Source organism: Thamnophis sirtalis, unplaced genomic scaffold (assembly GCF_051295495.1).
Source record: "Thamnophis sirtalis isolate CommonGarterSnake01/CBP01778 unplaced genomic scaffold, rThaSir2_p1.2 scaffold_4, whole genome shotgun sequence".
Lineage (NCBI taxonomy): Eukaryota > Metazoa > Chordata > Lepidosauria > Squamata > Natricidae > Thamnophis > Thamnophis sirtalis.
Window position 1 is genome coordinate 87,773,572 of NW_028261384.1, and position 18,866 is coordinate 87,792,437.

Sequence of the window (18,866 nt, forward strand, 5' to 3'; positions counted from 1 at the left end):
GTGGGGTCAACTTATTTTCTAAACCACCAGGAGGCAAGACAAAAAACAATGGATGAAAACTAATCAAAGAGAAAAGCAACCTAGAATTAAGGAGAAACTTCTAAATAGTGAGGACAATTAACCAGTGGAAGAGGTTGTCTTCAGAAGTTGTGGGTCCTCCAACACTGAAGACTTTTAAGAAAAGGACTTTTGAGCAGGGGTTGGGCTAGAAGACCTCAAAGGTCCCTTCCAGCTCTATTGTGGTTAATAATTCTGACTTGATTCTGTAGAAATCTGCAGCTGGGCCAAATGAGGTGGGTGATCCTTTCTGTGTCCACTCAGAAACCTCAGCAGAATTTAGTAGGATCAACTTTGATAAGATTTTGGACCACTTGCAAGGGGCCCAGGAGCAGGGGATCAAGAGTACCTTTTGATTATTTCTGTTCCTTTCTGGGTGGGCAATTCCAGTTGGCATTGATGGGGAAGGAGAGATCAAACCCTTAAGCACTGTGACACCAAGCGCCCTGCAGTTGCTGAGGTAGCTTGCTGAGATTGGAAAACACTGTTCCAGAGCATCTGTAAAATTCTCAAATAAAGAAACATCCAAATAAATCTCCAGTTGAGCCTCTTGTGAACTGTTAGAAGACTTGTTTAATTCATCTTGTGGCTTCTTCTGCATCTTCCCTTGCGGGCAACTCAGATCCTGAATGCAGATCAACCAGTCCATGGTTGAAATTGCTGTCATTTAGAGACAAATTAATAGAGTTGGAAGGGACCTTGTAGGTCAACTAGTCCAACCTCCTGCCCAAACAGGAGATCCTACACCATTCTGACAGAGGGCAGCTCAGTCTCTTCTTGAAAGTCTCCAGTGATGAAGCTCCCATAACTTCTGAAGGCAACTTCTGTTCCATGGGTTGATTGTTCTCACTGTCAGAACATTTCCTCTTATTTCTAGGTTGAATCTCTCCTTGGTCAGTTTCCATCCATTGTTCCTTGTCTGGCCTTTGGGTGCTTTGGAAAATAGCTTGACCCCTTCCTCTCTGTGGCTGCCCCTCAAATATTGGAACATTGCTATCATGTCTCCCCTGGTCCTTCCCTTCACTGGACTAGCTATGCTCAGTTCCTGTAACCATTCTTCATATGTTTTAGTCTAGTCTCCAGTCCCCTAATCATTCTGGTTGCTCTCCTCTGCACATATGGCCTCTGGATAGCAGAAACGTTACGTTTTTCTGCTTATTATAAAGAGTGGGACTTGCCGTTGGCCCATGTAGCGAAGGAAAACGGCAGAATCGGCGCCACTCGAGAGGGAACTCGGAAGCGTTCAAAAGGTGCTACTCTTCAAAGAGATGGACGTCTATAAGGCGTTCGGTAGCAGGGTGGGATAAAGCGCCGCATGCCCAGAACGGCCGGTAGCCGCTTCCGCAAGAGGAGGGGCCGAATTGAGAGTGCTTCGGAGTCCTACTTCCGTGAAGGGTTTGATTGCCATGGAGGAAGCTCAGCCTGTTTGTAGCTTCCTCTTCAAAAAGCGTCGTTCCGCGCCTGGGAGGGCTCAACGTAAGAGGCCAAGCAGCGACCAGGACTCCGGTGAGAAGCCACAGCCCGTTGCTGCTCTCAGTCTCCAAATGTATTTGCGGCGGGATGGTAACACGGCGGGTGGGACGCGGTCAGCTTGTGCCCTGAAATCTCACGCTCCTGAACCAATAGAGTAAGAGGTTATGTCGCTTTGGGGATAAGAGTGGCTGTGAGCCCCGAGTTGCCTCGCCTTTTCCATGACAACCTGGAACACATGTCTCTTTCACAGAAAAAGAAGCAGCTTCCCCGCTGGATTTTCTTGCCAAGAGTGTAGCTAGTCCTACAATGTGTAAACATGTACTTTTCTTTCATCCCTGCCATTGCGCATTTATTACTCATTTTTCATTTCATTTTCCTTTATTTGTATGCCGCCCTTTTCCCTGGGGGGGACTCAGGGCGGCTCACAATTCAAAAAGGGAGGGGGGAACTCGATGAGTAATGTTAAGAGTGGATTCCGTGGGGAATATTGTCAGGATTAGTTATCCCAAGCCTTAGCAGTTACTTTTAAACTTTTAAAAATTAAACTACTTAACTTTTAAAATTAAGTAAATTAATAAAATATACCATAGTTTTAACTATGCTCCATGTGGAAATGTGCGTTCTCATTTGTCTTAAATTGCTCTAAAAAAAGTGAACAATTATTATTTGAAGGAGAGATAACCTTGCTTGTCTTTTATGAGAACAGAGCAAAAGTACAATCTCCAGTATTGGGAAAAAATTGCTTGGCTTTGTTTATAATAATTTGAATGTTATAATTCAATTTAATGTTTTTTTGACTAAGAATGAGTTTGGAATCTAGAGAGGCAGCTGCACTCTGTAGTGTTCACTGCTAAATGTATAATTTTCCAACACTGTACAATTTCCATCTGCTTAAAGGTAGCAGTGGTGATGAAGGCAGCACTGTAATCAGGAAGGAGAGACGAAAGGAAGTTTCCAACCCCATGATTCAGAAGGTGATGTATGCTGTATATCGATTTTCTCAAGTACATATGTACTCAGGAGGTCACTGTGCCTCAGATAGGCGGGTGTGAGTCCCTTTTTGTGAAATGGGGCCTTGGAGTTCAGGTGGGCCTTTTTGTTACGTACCTGTCTCCCTGCTACGTTTCATTGGCCCTGCCAGAGCTGCTGGATGTGTTAGCTGGATTGGCGGTTGATTTCCCCAGGCTTATGATCCTGGGGGGTTTCAATTTGCCTTCCATTGGCGAGACATCTGAGTCAGCTCGGGAGTTCCTGGCTTCCATGATGGCTATGGACCTAACTCAGTTAATTCAAGACCCCACCCATAATGCGGGATGCACGCTTGACCTGATTTTTGTCTCTGGGCAGTGGATGAATGATCTAAATTTAGGGGATATTTCTATCCAACCCTTGTCATGGTCGGATCATTTCCTCATCAGGCTTGACTTCCATACTGCTACCCCTCACCGCAGGGAGGTGGAACCGACTAGATGGTTCCGCCCCAGGCACCTGAAGGACCCTGAAAGGTTCCTGATGGAGCTTGGGACTTTTCCTGAATCCCTTGCTCACAACTCGACCGAAGCCCTAGTGGAAGCCTGGAATAGGGCGGCCACTGGGGCTTTGGATCATGTTGTGCCTTTGCGACCTCTGACCCGGTGTCGATCCCGGGTAGCTCCCTGGTTTACTGAGGAGCTCTGGGAGATGAAACGCCGGAAAAGATGCCTAGAGAGTGGTTGGAGGGCCAGCCAGTCTGAATCTGATCGAACACTAGTAAGGATTCATATTAAATCCTACTTAGCGGCGATAAAAGCGGCAAAACGGCAACATTTTTCCACTCTTATTGCATCCGCAGATAACTGTCCAGCCGCCCTGTTTAGGGTGACCCATTCCTTACTTAACCAAGGAACAGGGAAAGACCCCTTGCAGGGTAGGGCTGAAGAATTTGTTCAGTATCTGCAGCATAAAATCGCTCAGATCCGGACGGGCCTGGACTCTGACTGGGTAGATTCGGGCAAGTCGATGGGGATGAATCTTGTGGAGACCATCTGGGATGAGTTTGATCCTGTGACCCCTGAGGGCATGGACAGGATTATGGGGAGACTCAGTGCTGCCACTTGTGTGCTGGACCCGTGTCCCTCTTGGTTAGTCTCGACTTCCCAGGAGGTGACTCGAGGCTGGCTCCAGGCGATTACCAATGCTTCTTTGAGAGAGGGATTCTTTCCCACCACCTTGAAGGAGGCAGTGGTGAGGCCCCTCCTTAAAAAGCCTTCCCTGGACCCAGCTTCTTTAGCCAACTATCGTCCGGTCTCCAACCTTCGCTTTGTAGTGAAGGTTGTTGAGAATACGGTAGCATGTCAGCTTCCCCAGTCCCTGGATGAAGCTGTCTACCTGGATTTGTTTCAGTCGGGTTTCAGGCCTGGATACAGCACGGAGACGGCATTTGTCCCGTTGGTTGATGATCTCTGGCGGGCCCGGGATAGGGGCTGTTCCTCTGTCCTGGTCCTATTAGACCTCTTAGCGGCTTTCGATACCATCGACCATGGTATCCTACTGCGACGACTCGAGGGGTTGGGAGTGGGGGGCACTGTTTTAAGATGATTCTCCTCCTACTTGTCAGATCAGTCGCAGTTTGTGTTGACTGGAGGGCAGGGATCAACCCCGAGGCGCGTCACCTGTGGGGTGCCCCAGGGGTCGATTCTCTCACCCCTCCTGTTCAACATATATATGAAACCACTGGGTGAAATCATCCGTGGTTTTGGGGTACGGTATCATCAATATGCTGATGATACCCAACTTTTCATCTCTACCCCAAACCACCCAAACGATGCCCTCGACATGATGTCCTGATGCCTGGAGACTGTGCGGATCTGGATGGGGAGGAACAGGCTCAAGCTCAATCCCTCCAAGACGGAGTGGCTGTGGTTTCCGTCATCCCAATTTGTGCATCTTGTTCCATCTTTGATGATAGGGGGAGAAATTTTAACCCCCTCAGAGAGGGGCCGCAATCTGGGCGTCCTCCTGGATACGCGGCTTAGTTTAGAAGAACACCTGAAGGCCGTAACAGGGGGGCTTTTTACTAGGTTCGCCTGGTACGTCAGTTGCGCCCCTTTCTGGATTGGGATGCTCTGTGCACAGTCACCCATGCCCTCATCCTTTCTCGCCTGGACTACTGTAACTCTCTCTACATGGGGCTGCCCTTGAAAAGCACCCGGAAGCTTCAACTAGTCCAGAATGTGGCTGCGCGGGTTGTCATGGGGGCCCGCAGGTACTCCCATGTTACACCCCTTTTAGGCGGCCTGCACTGGTTGCCGGTTATCTTCCGGGTACGATTCAAGGTACTAATGATGACCTTTAAAGTGCTCCTTGGCTTAGGCCCAGGGTACCTGCGAGACCACCTACTGCCACTGGTAGCCTCCCATTGTCCAGTGCGATCCCGCAGAGTTGGCCTCCTTAGGGTGCCATCGGCCAGACAGTGTCAACTGGTGACCCCCAGGGGGAGAGCCTTCTCTGTGGGAGCATCTTCCCTCTGGAATGAGCTGCCCCTGGAGCTTCGTATAATCCCCGACTTCCGGTCCTTCTGACGCGCCCTAAAAAGTTGGCTTTTCCAGCAAGCCAGCCTGGCCTGAACAAAACAAATCAAAGTATTGATTATCGTTAATTTTAATTTTAATTCTTTTAAAATAATGTGTCATTGTTAATTTTAATTGGGCTTGGGGATATCCTATTTAATCTCTTTTTAACTTTTGTAGTTTGTGTTTCTTTTAATGTTGTACGCCGCTCTGAGTCCTTGGGAGAAGGGCGGCATATAAATCGAATAAACCTCAAACCTCATATGTATTGCCTCTTGTATATTTATTGATCTGATAGTCTCATTGACTCTCGTTTTCTAGACGAAGAAAAGTATGAAAACAAAGACTTCGTATGAGTCAAACAGTAGTGATGATGATAATAAACCTGAAGCAGTTGGAATTGCGTATAAATCAACACGATCTGCGGTATGAATATTCTTAAAACAGTGTCTGCTGTAGTATATTAGATGACTTTTGATAGATTGTAAGAGTTTTGTTTCCCAGCAATTAAACAATTACAAGAAAACTTGAGTTAGTATTAATGGGGTTTCACAAGATCTTTGCCAACATCTGCTGGCCATTTTAAAATTTTTGTAATGTAACTTGGATGATACATACTTGTACAAAATGAGGTTGTCATTGGTTTCATTGCCTGAATCAAAGGAATCTCATTTTACTCTCCTTAACTTCTATGAGAATTTTATTTAAAAATGAGCTAAATTATGTAACTCTGAAATTTAACCATTCATCTGCTAGAGTTCAGCTTTTTTGTAATAAATTTAATTATGGTAATAAAGACTGAGGTTTATTTTCCTTTCTGTGCTACTAATGGAGTTTTCATATTTCAGAAACCTGTGGGTCCAGAGGACATGGGTGCAACAGCTGTATATGAACTGGACACAGAGAAGGACAAAGATGCCCAAGCCATTTTTGAACGCAGCCAACAAATCCAGAAGGTACATATTTTTCAGAGTATAAGACACTCCGAAGTATAAGATGCACCTAGCTTTTGGGGAGGAAAACAAGAGAAAAAAAAATCTGCTTCTGCCTCTTTGCAAATTTTAGAAGATATACACTGTTGTTGCTTTTAAAATGGATGTGGCTTTCTGGAAGTATACATTATTCTCTACTGTTAAAAAGAAGATACAATAGCACTGGGCCTCTTCAGATCAAACATTTTAAAAAACTTTATTTTGTTAAATTGTCTAGAACTATAAAAAAGCAGTTTTTTAAAAAAATAATTCTTATAATTTGAACATTCTATAGGCATTTATAGTTATTGACTGCCCTGCATGCAGCAAGCAGCCTTTTTCAGTTTAGCCTGAATAGAAGAAAAAAAAATTGTCTCTGCCTCTCAGAAATATGCCTCTTTGCAGCAAACAGCAAGTTTCACTTTCAATTTCAGTTTAAGCATGGGACTCCCGATGATCAGCTGTTTCAAGCTGAAGGGATTGCCATAGCCTATTGCCCTCTTCACAAGCCCCACTTTCTCCATTTGCTGCAAGGAGGTAAATTGTTGTGAGGCAGAGGCCAAAAGGTGGGGGCTGGTGGATGGCTAGGGCTACATGGTGTATAAGATGCACCCATATTTTCACTCTCTTTTAGAGGGGAAAACGGTGTGTCTTATACTCTTAAAAATATGGTAGGTATCTAGACAATTGTCTTCTTTGCTTAAAGTCTTTATATATCAACAAGCAATCAAAGGGGAAAAATGTCATACTGTTTATATATGTTGATGTTTAATATTTTTTCTTTAGTATTTCTTCCGCTTCGAAGTCTACTACCAGGATTTTAAGATGATTTGTAACATGACTAGCATCTCTTTAATCTTGCTTATACTTTTATTTCTGTTTCCATTTCTCACTATATTTCTGCTGCTGTTCCAATTTTATCTGGTATTGTTTTAGTCTTGTGTGGAAGCCTGACAGATGCTTTAATGAGCAGCATAGCAGAGAGATCTCTGGACTTGCAGAAAATAGACTGCTTCTTAATCATTTTGAAACATGCACAGTTCATTTATTTATGATTGATTTAATTTGTATGGCCACCCATTTCACCTACCGTATATACTCGAGTATAGGCCGACCCGAATATAAGCCGAGGCACCTAATTTTACCACAAAAAACTGGAAAAGTTATTGACTCGAGTATAAGCCTAGGGTGGGAAATGCAGCAGCTACCGATAAATTTCAAAAATAAAAATAGATACCAATAATGCCATTGCCCATTGAATAACATATACAGCCTGCCTGTGCCCATTAAATATACAGTAGCCATTGTAAAAATTTGCTCTGCATAACAAATTATTATCACACAATACCGGTGTATTCAATGAAATACTTCACTCACCTCATGATGCTGATGTCCCGCTGTGATGATGATGTCCCGCCTCCTATGACACACGGCACAGTGATTCCTATCATTGGATCACTGTACCAGAGGAAGTGGGACATCGCTATGTGGCTGCTTGCCATAACAAGGAGGAGGTGGGACATCGTTGCAGAGCGGCAGGAGGGGGAGGAAGGGGAATCGTAAGATAGCCCTGCATTACATTAGAACGTGAGGAGGGGGGATGGTGCGGTGCACGCTGCGCGGCAAACTGACACAGAGGGAGGGGAAACTCAGGGGCGCTGGGCCATTCACGAGCGTCACCCAGCGGCATGGCCCCGCCCCTTTTTCTCCTCCATTTCGGGCAAATTTTTCACTGACTCGAGTATAAGCCGAGGCGGCTTTTTTCAGCTCAAAAAGTGGGCTGAAAAACTAGGCTTATACTTGAGTATATACAGTATATGACTTTGGATTGCTCACAACACTGAGTAGATGATCATATGGGAACATGAATTGCCTTGCCATTTTTTTTTAAATTTCAGGAACTTCAAGGAAAGGAAGACGATAAAATTTATCGAGGAATTAATAATTATCAAAAGTATGTAAAACCAAAAGATACATCCATGGGAAATGCTTCTTCAGGCATGGTAAGGTAAGGAGAAAATACAATGTTCATTCCAAGAAAAAGTATATGGAATTAGCTACCTGAGGATGCATTTCATAGTATGGGAAAATTTGTCAGTTTAATTCATTTTTCTATCTGCTAATTATTTCTGTTCTCTTAACTTGATGATTTACTTTTAACAGTTTTGTAATATTTGTAAAGAATGGCCTTCATATTCTAAGAGGAAACTAGATATTTCCAGATTTAAACACATGAATGTAAATCTCACCCTGCTATTCAAAAGTCAGTAAACCCCTTTGATTGAAAAGGGGAATCTGATTATCCATCAAATCATTGTGGTCTTCCTCAAATCTTACTACTTTGGTGGCATTTGTTTATTGTTATAGATGCAACCCTTTTTATCATTTACAGTCATTTAATCTTTTCTTAAGTTTTTGTTGTTTATTTCAGGAAGGGACCAATCCGAGCCCCAGAACATCTCAGGGCCACTGTGAGGTGGGATTACCAGCCAGATATATGTAAAGACTACAAGGAAACTGGGTTTTGTGGCTTTGGAGGTAAATTAATTTTTTATATACTTTCTGATTGTTTATTGATTTGGATTAGTTGGCAGCAGAACAGAAATAATTGACACCATTGTTAAGTGTTCCTTTTTCTTCCCTACAGATAGCTGCAAATTTCTGCATGACCGATCAGATTATAAACATGGGTGGCAAATTGAGCGGGAACTGGATGAGGGACGCTATGGACTTAATGGTATGAGCAATCCCCTTTCTTCTGGTATTCAGCAAATGTAACTGGTTGTGATGAAAATAATGTATTTCAAATTCATATAGGATATGACAAATAGCAGGTGCAAGGTTGGGTGGAATTGAATTATACAATTACATATATATATATATATATATATGTATATATATATATGATCTCGCACAAGCACGAAGCCGAAAACACCACCCTGAAGATGGCAAGTGAGACCTCGCCGGAACGTTGCCAAGACAATCTCAATCTTACACGGGAAAAGATCCAAATACAACAAGATCACCCACCCACCCACCCAATAGGAATGAGAAAAAAATGTTTCCTTCTCTTGCATATCTGTGCGCATGTGTATGTAATTATAGAGTTTGGGTACATGTGTGCAATGGGGACTGAAAGTTATCTGCATGGATTCATATTAACAGATTGAAAATGGAAAACATTTGGAAGAATCTATATAGGGAAGAGATACATTTCTCTTGATTTAATAAGAGTTTTAATAAAGAGTTTAGGTTTTCAAACTCGTAATTAAATATAAATTTTGTAGCACAATGTAGCTATATTTGTATTTTCTGGTATCTTGATTATATGATGTTTTCAGAGTATCAATTTTCGGATAACTTCAAGAGCTAGGGCCAGTTGTGAACTGTTTTTCTTTGCGCATATGGGCTGTCTTGCCTTAGTACATACAGTCGACTTAAATGTATAATTTATATCAACTATTTCGATAGCCTGTGATGGTAATAAGCAAGTAAATTCTCTGCAGAGGACAAATATGTATGTGCCTGCCTTCTTCATCTGAGAACTGTGGGAGGGAATAGAAGCCAACTGTCTTAAGTGATTATTTTAGTAAAATTATTTTTATCTGACTTGTTAATGTTACCCCTTTTGGCAAGAATAACTGCCTACATGGAGTTGGTAGAAGATAAAACATATGTCATTGTTGTTAGCAGAACAATTTAGCAGGTACTTTTTCCTTTTCTACAGATGATGAAAATTATGAAGTAAGTAGTGATGAGGATGAACTGCCTTTCAAATGTTTTATTTGTAGAAGCTCCTTCAAGAACCCTGTGGTAACCAAGTAAGATTATCTTTTTGTTAATATTGACATTTTTAAAGTGATCTATGGTCTTTAATTTGGCAGTTTTGAGACTGACAGGTTGTCAAACATCTATACAATCACGTGAAAAATACCCTAGTGTTTATATATAATTTACTACCTTAAAAATATTGATGGCCCTAAAGAGATACTAATGCTGTTTTTAAGAAATGTACATTTGAAGTGACTAAAATGGAAGATTTTCTTGAAAATGAAAAAAAAACATGCTACTTCTCTACTAGAAATTTGCAGCAATTATCTTATATTGTCTTAGGTGTAAACATTACTTTTGTGAAAACTGCGCCCTACAACATTATCGCAAGTCTCAGCGATGTTATGTATGTGATAAACAGACTAATGGTGTCTTCAATCCAGCCAAAGGTATTTGGCCCCTATTTCATTTTTAACTGGAGCTGGTGGGGAGTGCCTGACTTGGTTTTATGACCTTTTAAATGTTAATTAAGAGAATGCTACAGTTGTTAAGTGAACCTGTCAGAGTTGCACAGCTGGTGTCCAAATGGAGTCAGAGATGCTGACATGAATCAGTTTTATATAAATATATTTACAGTAAATAAGAGGCAAACAGCATCATCAGGTAAAAATCAACACATCAAGAACATCATGAGGTAAATCAGAGTGCACACACAGCACACAGAGGAAAAAGTTGGGAAACAAGGAAATTTATTTTTTACTCACGGCAACCAATCACAGCTCAGACTTCATCATTCAGTGGCCAGCTGTCTTTGACCAATTAGCTATAACTATTATATTTAGTCATTGTCCAGTTATTCATTGTTCCAGCAATTACAATTTAAATATCTTAACAGAACCTATTATTTTTTATGGAGCAGTTTTAGCCAAAACCTGGAAGTGGACACTGGTTGTTTTTGGGGGGGAGGGGGGAGTTGTAAATCAGTCATGTGACTTCGACACTGCAAACAGCTGTAAATGTGGATGGCAAGCACCCAAAATACAGTAAGGTAACTGCAGGGGTGGCCAATGTTGGAAATTTGAAACTAGATCACTCGTGGCTTTGGAGGGAGGAGTCTGTCATAACTTTGGAGTGACTAAATGACAGGTTGTAAGTCAAGGGCAACCTATACAAACAAAATATTCTCTAATGATAGATCTCAGAGTGTATATTTTATATATGTATATATAGCTTTTAAAAGCATGTATGTGCTATATGTAAAACCTATTGACAAAAATCTTAGGAAAAAGCCTTCAGATTTCTGTATTTCTCAAAATGTTTCCTTAATCATGACTAGAAATACATTTAGGAGCAGGTGGTTTGCATGTTGACATTTTCATGAGCACAAGGGATAGATCAGCAGGAGAGACCATCTGCACGTTCCGTAAAATACCTCTGGTCACTGATTGTAATAAGTGATTTGATGATTTGCCTCAGTCAAGACATGTATTAAAGATAACAAAGATATGCTATTTTCCATACTAGGATACAAGGCAGTAAATAATGAAATTAATTTTGACTCTTAACTCATGGGTGTCCAGCCTTTTGGTTTGCCTGGGCTATATTGAACGAAGAATTCTCTTGAGTTGCCTATAAAATATATAGCTAATGCATATAAATTACATAATGTTAAAGGTTTATGATCTTATGAGGCCTTTACTAGCTGTTCAGAGCTGAATGCATCCCGCAGGATGAACAGGTCTGGTTGTTAAGTGAGGTAAATCAGAACTTTGGATTGTTAATGTATTCAACCTCAATTTTCATAATATATTTTTGTTCTATAAGGAATATTTCCTTGAAAAGATCTTTAAAATGTTTTTCCCTCTTCCAGGGGAAGATTCATTATTAGTAAATGAATTTGAAAAGGGGGATTGGGAAATAGATCAGCTAATCTTACTATTTTAAATGCACATTGTTCCTGAGCTTAAGAAAACTAATTCAATATGAATATAACTTTAAGAAGATTAGAAACATTTCCAAACCTATGGAAAGTCTATCTCATTCAGTTTTTTTCTGAGTAGGGAATTGTGTCACATACATAGAATTCAGTATGTTCCTCAGAATATAAAGGAAATGGCTTGGATAATTTGTATGGATCATGTTGTGAAGTATTACTTTTTAAATCTTGGATTTTGTTTTACAGAATTGTTAACAAAACTGGAAAAACATAAGGCTGAAGAAAGTCCCCTTGAAGATGCTGGAGAGCAAGATTAGAATTTTCTTTACTATTTTCATGCCTTACATCCTCCAAAGAAATAATTTGATTGCAGAATAAATAATTGATAGAAAAATAAATTGATCCATCATGCTTTGTGCTTCAACATACATTCCAAACAACTTTACAGACCAAGACCAAGATATTACTGATAGTAAAGAACATTATGAAAACAAAGCAATTCATTATTTTTTATTGCTTTAATGTATTGGAAAAAAAGGGGGGGGGGCAAGGAAAACAAAAAACTGCACAAAAACAGCAGCTCAAAAACTTTGTATTTCTGAAAGTTAAAGGAAATAGTTCTTCCTGTGTTCAAACAACTTCTGTATTCTAAAAGAAAATAACTAGCAGAAATTAAATTGGCTGAACATCTCTCATGTTACTTCTTAAAACATATCCAATTGGTCTTTTGTGGTTTGGTATAAGAGTTCAAGACATTTCAAACAGTCCAAAGTAGTTAGTTATCTTGTGATTATAGTTTTAAGTCTGTTTTTTACTTATTGGGCACTGTACTAATCTCAAACCTTGTAATATTTCTACTATGTTACCTTTCAGGTTTCAATAGCAAAGATATAAATTGGGCTTGCTAGCTTTTATGTTTATTTTTTTTAATTACAGGGAGTTCATAATGCAGATTTATTGAAGAACATTGTAAAAATGCAGAAATCTTTTATTGGCAAGAAATACAGCTTAAGACATGAATACTTACAACCTGCAAATGCTACAGTTTGCCAGAAAAGTTTTGGCTCAATGTTTGATTGAACAACGATTAAGTATATAGAAGAAGAATGAAACATTACTACACAAGTTGGGACGATTCATTATAGGAAGGAATTCCAAATTACCTTGTTAGATACAATTAAAGATATCTTCATATTCTAACCCTATGTCAATAGGGTTTCTTCCTGCTAGTAAGCAATTCTGAGTAGATTTTTATTGGTTTTTTTTTAAGTGCATGGCACTCAGTTCCTTGGGACGACTGGCAAACCTACTAAAAGATTTTGGTTTCATTAAAAAACAATTGAGCACATATATTTTATGTCTTGCAACCAAAATTCAATACAATATTGTTAATTTTTTCCTCTCAAAGCCCAGGCTTTATTTTAATGCAAATGTCAGCTAGAACAACTTCCTATGCAAGAAACTGCAGTGTATTGAGCAGATTGCTTTGTAAAAATATTTCACAATGTTCTTCTATTGATAACCTAGAATTCCCAATCATCCATCTCAAGCTGCTCCATATTGGAAGCCAATCCAAATATATGGCTAGGATCTTGTGTCTGCATCCCTTCAAAACTGGTAATTGGCATGACAGGATATAGCAGTTCAGGAAGTGCTTCAGATGCCCGATGTTTGATCTGGAAAATAGGGAAGTAAAAACATAACCTAGAATTAAAAAATGTGATTAGATGCAATTGGACTCAGTCCAAGTTTATATATAACTCCACCTCAGTGTCACTTTTTATACATAGGTAGTCCTTGACTTGTAAACCCATTATTGAGCTCAGAGATTCGATTAAGCAAAAAACATTAAGCTGCACATCACATGACTGCCTACATAATTGTTCAACAACTGCAATCCTGGCATTCCTGATTATGGTCATTAAGCAATCTTACAGATTGTGAAATGGACAGAGTCCCAGGTAAGGAACATGAGATGCTTCGGGTGGGTGAGACCCTGTGAAGTGCTACCCAGGAGCTGAAAACTTTCCCGTTGAAATCCAAACTTTTCAGCCCCTGAGCAAAGAGACATTTGTGCATAGCCTGTGCTGAGGTTCCCGCACCTGCCGAGGCACCTCTACCACTATCTTTCCACTGCTTGTATTTCAGCTGCCGTTTGTTTATTGGAGCTGGCTACCAAAGGATGCACAGAAGAAAATGTCTTCAGTGGAATGCAGGAACAGAACTCTGATCCTGAAGATCTGATCCCCTACTAAAGGAGGACAGCTCCTCTTGGGGTGTGGAAGAAAGTTTTTCAGTGTGGTAGAGGAACAGTTCAGATCATCAGGATTTCAGCTCTATTTCTCTACCCCTTAGAAGGCCGAGGTGGTGCAGTGGTTAGGGTGCAGTACTGAAGGCCACTACAGCTGACTGTTATCTGCAGTTCAGCGGTTCTAATCTCACTGCCTCAAGGTTAACTCAGCCTTCCAGCCTTCCGAGGTAGGTGAAATGAGGACCCAGACTGTGGAGGCGATATGCTTATTCTGTAAACCGCTTAGAGAGGGCTGAAAGCCCTATGAAGCGGTATATAAGTCTACTTGCTATTGCTATTGCTATTCAACTCCTCTTGGCAGAGAGCTCTTTCAGCCAACCACAACAGGTGAGAAGGAATCTTCTTGGCAAGCAGCAACAGCTTGCAATCTTCCCTGCCAGCTGCTTCTCCAATGCTTTAAGATTGCAATTGCAAATAGACTGATAAGCATCTTCATTGCAATCACATAAACTGTGAAGAGGGGAGAGGCGTGACATTTTATATAAGATCCTTTCCAAGGCCATCAAGGACTGTATCTGGGTGTTCCTTGCACATACAGAAATAGGAAATAATTTAGCATCCTAATTATGTTGATAATCATTGAATAAATAAAGCAAGAGTTTTACCTCTCATCCTTTTATAACTACTAAAAAAAAATAAGAGAAGAGTTCTTGATTTCATCTTTTCTTGATGACTTTGGATAGCATACTGCTGAAAATGCTGGATTATATTAGAAGTTTGTACTAAACAGCAGATTGTTGAACCCCAAAGGCACTTTAGTTCTTAGAAATTCTGCCAAACCTTTGTGGATTGTGTACAGTCAGACAGAATCAAACCTTTTTGATTGTTGGGAATTTGGGCTGAAAAGAAAATCTGCAAAGACCTTTGGGAAGGGATGAAAGAATGGTATATCACTTTTTACTCTTCTGCACAGCCTGTCATTCTTCCCAGTGCTTTTCTTACCTCCCCTTGTGAAGCCAAGGACTTCACTAGTAATTGCTAAATGGAAACACTATTCCTGAAAGAGCAGAGAGAAATGGGCCAATCAAGGATATGAGTAACTATCCAACCAGCCTATCCTCTTTCTCAGACCTTTCCTAACACCTCCTTCCTGTTACTCTTTCCTCAAAACCATTTCTGAGAGGAAGAGGCATGACTGGTCCTTGTCTCAAATAGAACATAAATATTTTAATCCAGATACAGGTTATTAGAAACCAGCTTTTCTGTATCGGAATGTAAAATTTTATAAGAACCAAAGACTAAACTTAGCTACTATTTCCATCCCTTACAGAAAATCAACAGGCAATAAGGACTCGATGATGGAAATTCCAAAATTCTGGATCTCCAAGATATTTGCATTTTTACAAATGGAAAAAGACATGATTCTGCAAGAGCATAATTCTTATTTTAAAAATATTTATCTATCTGGGTCTTTCTGCTTACTGCCCCAAATCAGCAAAAGCTAACTTCCAACAATAGATATCTGGCTCACAACATGCCTGACATCACGAAGTTATGATCGAGTTGCCAAAATCATACTGGAAGCTTTGTCAGAAGTTTGGGTTCAAATACAGCAAAAATTACTGGGAATACCAAACTGACAAATTTCTTGAAAATGAACAGGTCATGATATTTTAGGGCTTTCGAATCCAAACAGACAAGACATCTGGCCCAAAACATGCCTGACATCACTACTGTGGGAAAGAAAAAAGTCTGGTTCATTGATATTGCAATATTCTGACTTTGCAAAAAAACCTACCTTAATCAGAATTGCCTATATATTCAGACGTTAACAGCTCTAAGGTTCTTGGTTAGGACTTGAACTGTTAAATTTTTACCAGTCCCAGACTGTGAATCAAAATGACGATTAACCATAATAATGCAAATTAATTTCAAAATAGCTTCATACTGTTTTGTTTACATATTCACAGAAATGGTCCCAAAGCAGCTGTAATTCTTGACTTTCTTTCTTACTCTCCACCAAAGTAAGAGTGAGAAAAGGATAAAATATGTCAAGGCAAGTGGTTGAAACTTACCTGTTTGAAAAAAGAATGGTTCAGCAATGCATTTGCACTTGGCCTGCATATGAAAAAAAAAAGGTTATACACCAGGATGTAAAAGTTGCAGAAATTGGAGAAGATCCAGAAACTTTTCCCTTCAGAATATATATGATTCAAATATGGAAAAATAGGGCTAAGAAAGAGAACAATATCAGCATCAAAAGCCAGGATATAGTTCTGCAATGGAGTTTTCTATGGCAGGCATGCCTACTACTACTACTTTCTTTTCTGCATGAATGTATTTGAGCTTTTCCAGGAAGAAAAGAAGTTATCTTAGGGAGCAGCAGTGAATACTCTGCTCTGACTCTCTGAACAAGCCAGAGAAAAGCAAAATAAGAGACTTCCTTCAGTTTTGGAAAGCCAATGTTATGTTAGCAATTGTTGCCTGGCAGTATTGGTAGAATGAATAAAAGGGTATTCTCTAAGGCAGATGATATCCTGAGAGCCCTTCATTCAAGCTCACATGCTGATTGAATAAGCAACTTTTTCCTAAACACAGTGCTTACTAGAATTCTTGTCAAGACCCTGGAGGAAGAGTGAGATTTAGCTTCATCTTCTACTGATAGCGACTTGACCAATGTTTACCATTAACAATAAGGAATGAGTACTATCCACAAGTTACCTCTGAGCCAGGCACTGTTTCACATTAGCATAAATCCATACATCATATAAACTAAAGATTCATATTGAATGGAGGCAAACAAGTACCGTATTTTTCGGAGTACAAGACGTACCTTTCCCCCACAAAAAAAGGGTGAAAATCTGGGTGCATCTTATACACTGAATATATCATTTTTGGCCTCCTGAAACCCCACCCTCACAAAAATGGATGCGCTTGTAGAGTGCTCCAGGGGGTTGGGAAGGTGATAAAAATAAGCAAAAAAAATCAGCCCATTTTTGGTGAAAACGGACCAATTTTTTGCAAAAAAAATAGGGCATGCATAGGCTTTGGGAGGCCAGCAAAGTGCTCCTGGGGGCTGGGGAGGGCAAAAACCAGGCTGGTTTTTTGCCCGTTTTTGCCCTCCCTAGCTCCGCCCCCCAGGAGCATTTTACAAGGCTCCTAAAGCCTATGCATGCCCCCCCTTTTTGGCAAAAAATTAGTCCATTTTTGCCAAAAATGGTCCGATTTTTTGCTTGTTTTTCCCCAGCCCCCAGGAACACTCTACAAGCTTCCCAAAGCCTAGGCATGCCCTGTTTTTTTGCAAAAAACAGGCCCATTTTCAGGCCTCTCAAACTTTGCATGCCTCTTTTTCACAAAAAATATGGCATGCAGATGGTTTAGGAGGCCTGCAGAGTGCTACTGAGGGCCTGGAAGGGCAAAACCCTTTTTAAAAAATAATAATAATTACCTCTTCAAAATCTTGGTATGTCTTATACTCTGGTGTGTTTTATAGTCCGAAAAATACAGTAGCTCAATTCTGATTTTTTTTAAATTACCAAACCACCTGATTTGCAGAGGAATTCATTTGAAAATTCTATAAATTCTATAATCAGTGGGACAAAATATCATGCATGGAGTAGATATGAACACCTAATTTCAGCAAGCCAATAGTAGAACTTTCCCCTTGGAAAATGGCTTTAGTTGGCACTGGTTCTTGGAGTTTGGGGCAAATTTCAGGGGGGAAAACATCACTGTTGCTTGGTTTCCTGGTGATATATCTATTCTTCTCTTTGAAATATTTTGTTAACATTATTTATGAAAGAAATCAGACTACATTATCATAGGGTCTGGATATATGAGAGCTCATCCTATCCTCAACTGTTTCTCCCCAACTGATAGAAAGGATGCTTTCCAGTTCCCTCTAGTAAATATTGTCATCTTATGGGAACAAGGAAGCATGTCTTCTCTGTTGTGATCCCTACCCAGCAGCCAGTGCCCTCCCTTTTGGGGATCTAAAAAGCTTTGAAGACTTATGTGTTTCTGGGCACTACTGTGGTTTATTGCCATTGTTATGACTGCCTAAATTAGTGCAGGTTTTCAAGTGTTGTTTTTTTTCTTGGATTTTTCAAGCCACTCACTGGGCAAATTTTTTTTAAATGAATACCTAAATAAATTGGGGGTGGGGGGGAGGAGCCTATGTTCATGCTGATTTGATTTTTTTGGTGTATGCATGCATATTGTTAGTGCAGTTATACACTAATGTACTTGTTAATGGTCTTTGCTGCAAAATTGTTTTATTAATTTACTGCAATTCTTGATCCTTTAATTGTAAAAGTGTTCCTTTTTTCAATTCATGGTCATGGTTTTTATTAGGGTTGGTGCTGTTGAGCACTAATGAGTTTTTTGCAGGCACTTCAGACTTCAAAGTTTTTTGGGTGGGCCCTTTGAATTCCAACCAAGTCTTTCTTTTTGCTAATGCAGCAAGTTTTTTAGTGGGGAGGAAAGCCCTATTTATTTAAAAAAAGGGCGGGGAAGTAATTTTAAAAATATTTTTGAAATAATTTCTATCTGAATGAACTGCTCAGATAATTTTTCTGCCAAGCTGATTATTATTGTATAGCTTGCCTTAGAGGAAGCTGAAAGAAATGTGGGAAATTAACATATTCTTTTAAAAAGAACATACATTCTAACTCTTTAAAAATATTTTCAATAAACATACTTAGGAAGTTAGGCTTTAAAGTCCTTTGAGGTAAGGACTGCATCATTTTTTTCTAAAGGAAATACGTAAAAAAAATATCTTTGGTTGATTTTTTTTCTACAAGTTGGTTAGTTGGCAGCAGCATGGACTACAATGTCATGTAGACATGCATTTGCATGAA

The 18,866-nt window shown here is 40.0% G+C and overlaps 2 protein-coding genes across 6 annotated transcripts in view; one reads left to right on the forward strand and one right to left on the reverse strand.

The window, feature by feature from the left end:
• The first annotated feature begins 1,408 nt into the window (after positions 1-1,408).
• On the forward strand, positions 1,409-12,154 carry RNF113A (ring finger protein 113A). The gene is made up of 10 exons (XM_014076215.2): positions 1,409-1,563; positions 2,428-2,504; positions 5,400-5,504; positions 5,927-6,034; positions 7,948-8,057; positions 8,481-8,587; positions 8,697-8,786; positions 9,777-9,870; positions 10,163-10,269; positions 12,003-12,154. Exons 1-10 carry the CDS (start codon positions 1,464-1,466, stop codon positions 12,071-12,073), a joined length of 969 nt encoding a protein of 322 aa, XP_013931690.2. The 5' UTR covers positions 1,409-1,463; the 3' UTR covers positions 12,074-12,154.
• Positions 12,155-12,723: 569 nt separating this feature from the next.
• STRADA (STE20 related adaptor alpha) overlaps positions 12,724-18,866 on the reverse strand; it is a 42,280-nt gene continuing 36,137 nt past the window's right edge. For 4 of the 5 annotated variants that reach the window (XM_087713305.1, XM_087713304.1, XM_087713307.1 and 1 more), the window contains 2 exons: positions 16,083-16,125; positions 12,724-13,432 (listed from right to left, as the gene is read on the reverse strand). In XM_087713305.1, the coding sequence (XP_087569431.1) occupies positions 13,280-13,432; positions 16,083-16,125 (196 nt within the window). In that variant the 3' untranslated portion in view covers positions 12,724-13,279. The remainder of the gene's footprint in view (positions 13,433-16,082; positions 16,126-18,866) is intronic. The other variant, XM_087713303.1, reaches the window with a different exon arrangement.

Coding starts and splice junctions, on each gene's coding strand:
- RNF113A (XM_014076215.2), top strand. CDS start 1,464: ATGGAGGAAGCTCAGCCTGTTTGTAGCTTCCTCTTCAAAAAGCGTCGT. Junction 2,505..5,399: donor CCAACCCCATGATTCAGAAG/GTGATGTATGCT, acceptor CTCGTTTTCTAG/ACGAAGAAAAGTATGAAAAC. Junction 10,270..12,002: donor TGTCTTCAATCCAGCCAAAG/GTATTTGGCCCC, acceptor TTTGTTTTACAG/AATTGTTAACAAAACTGGAA.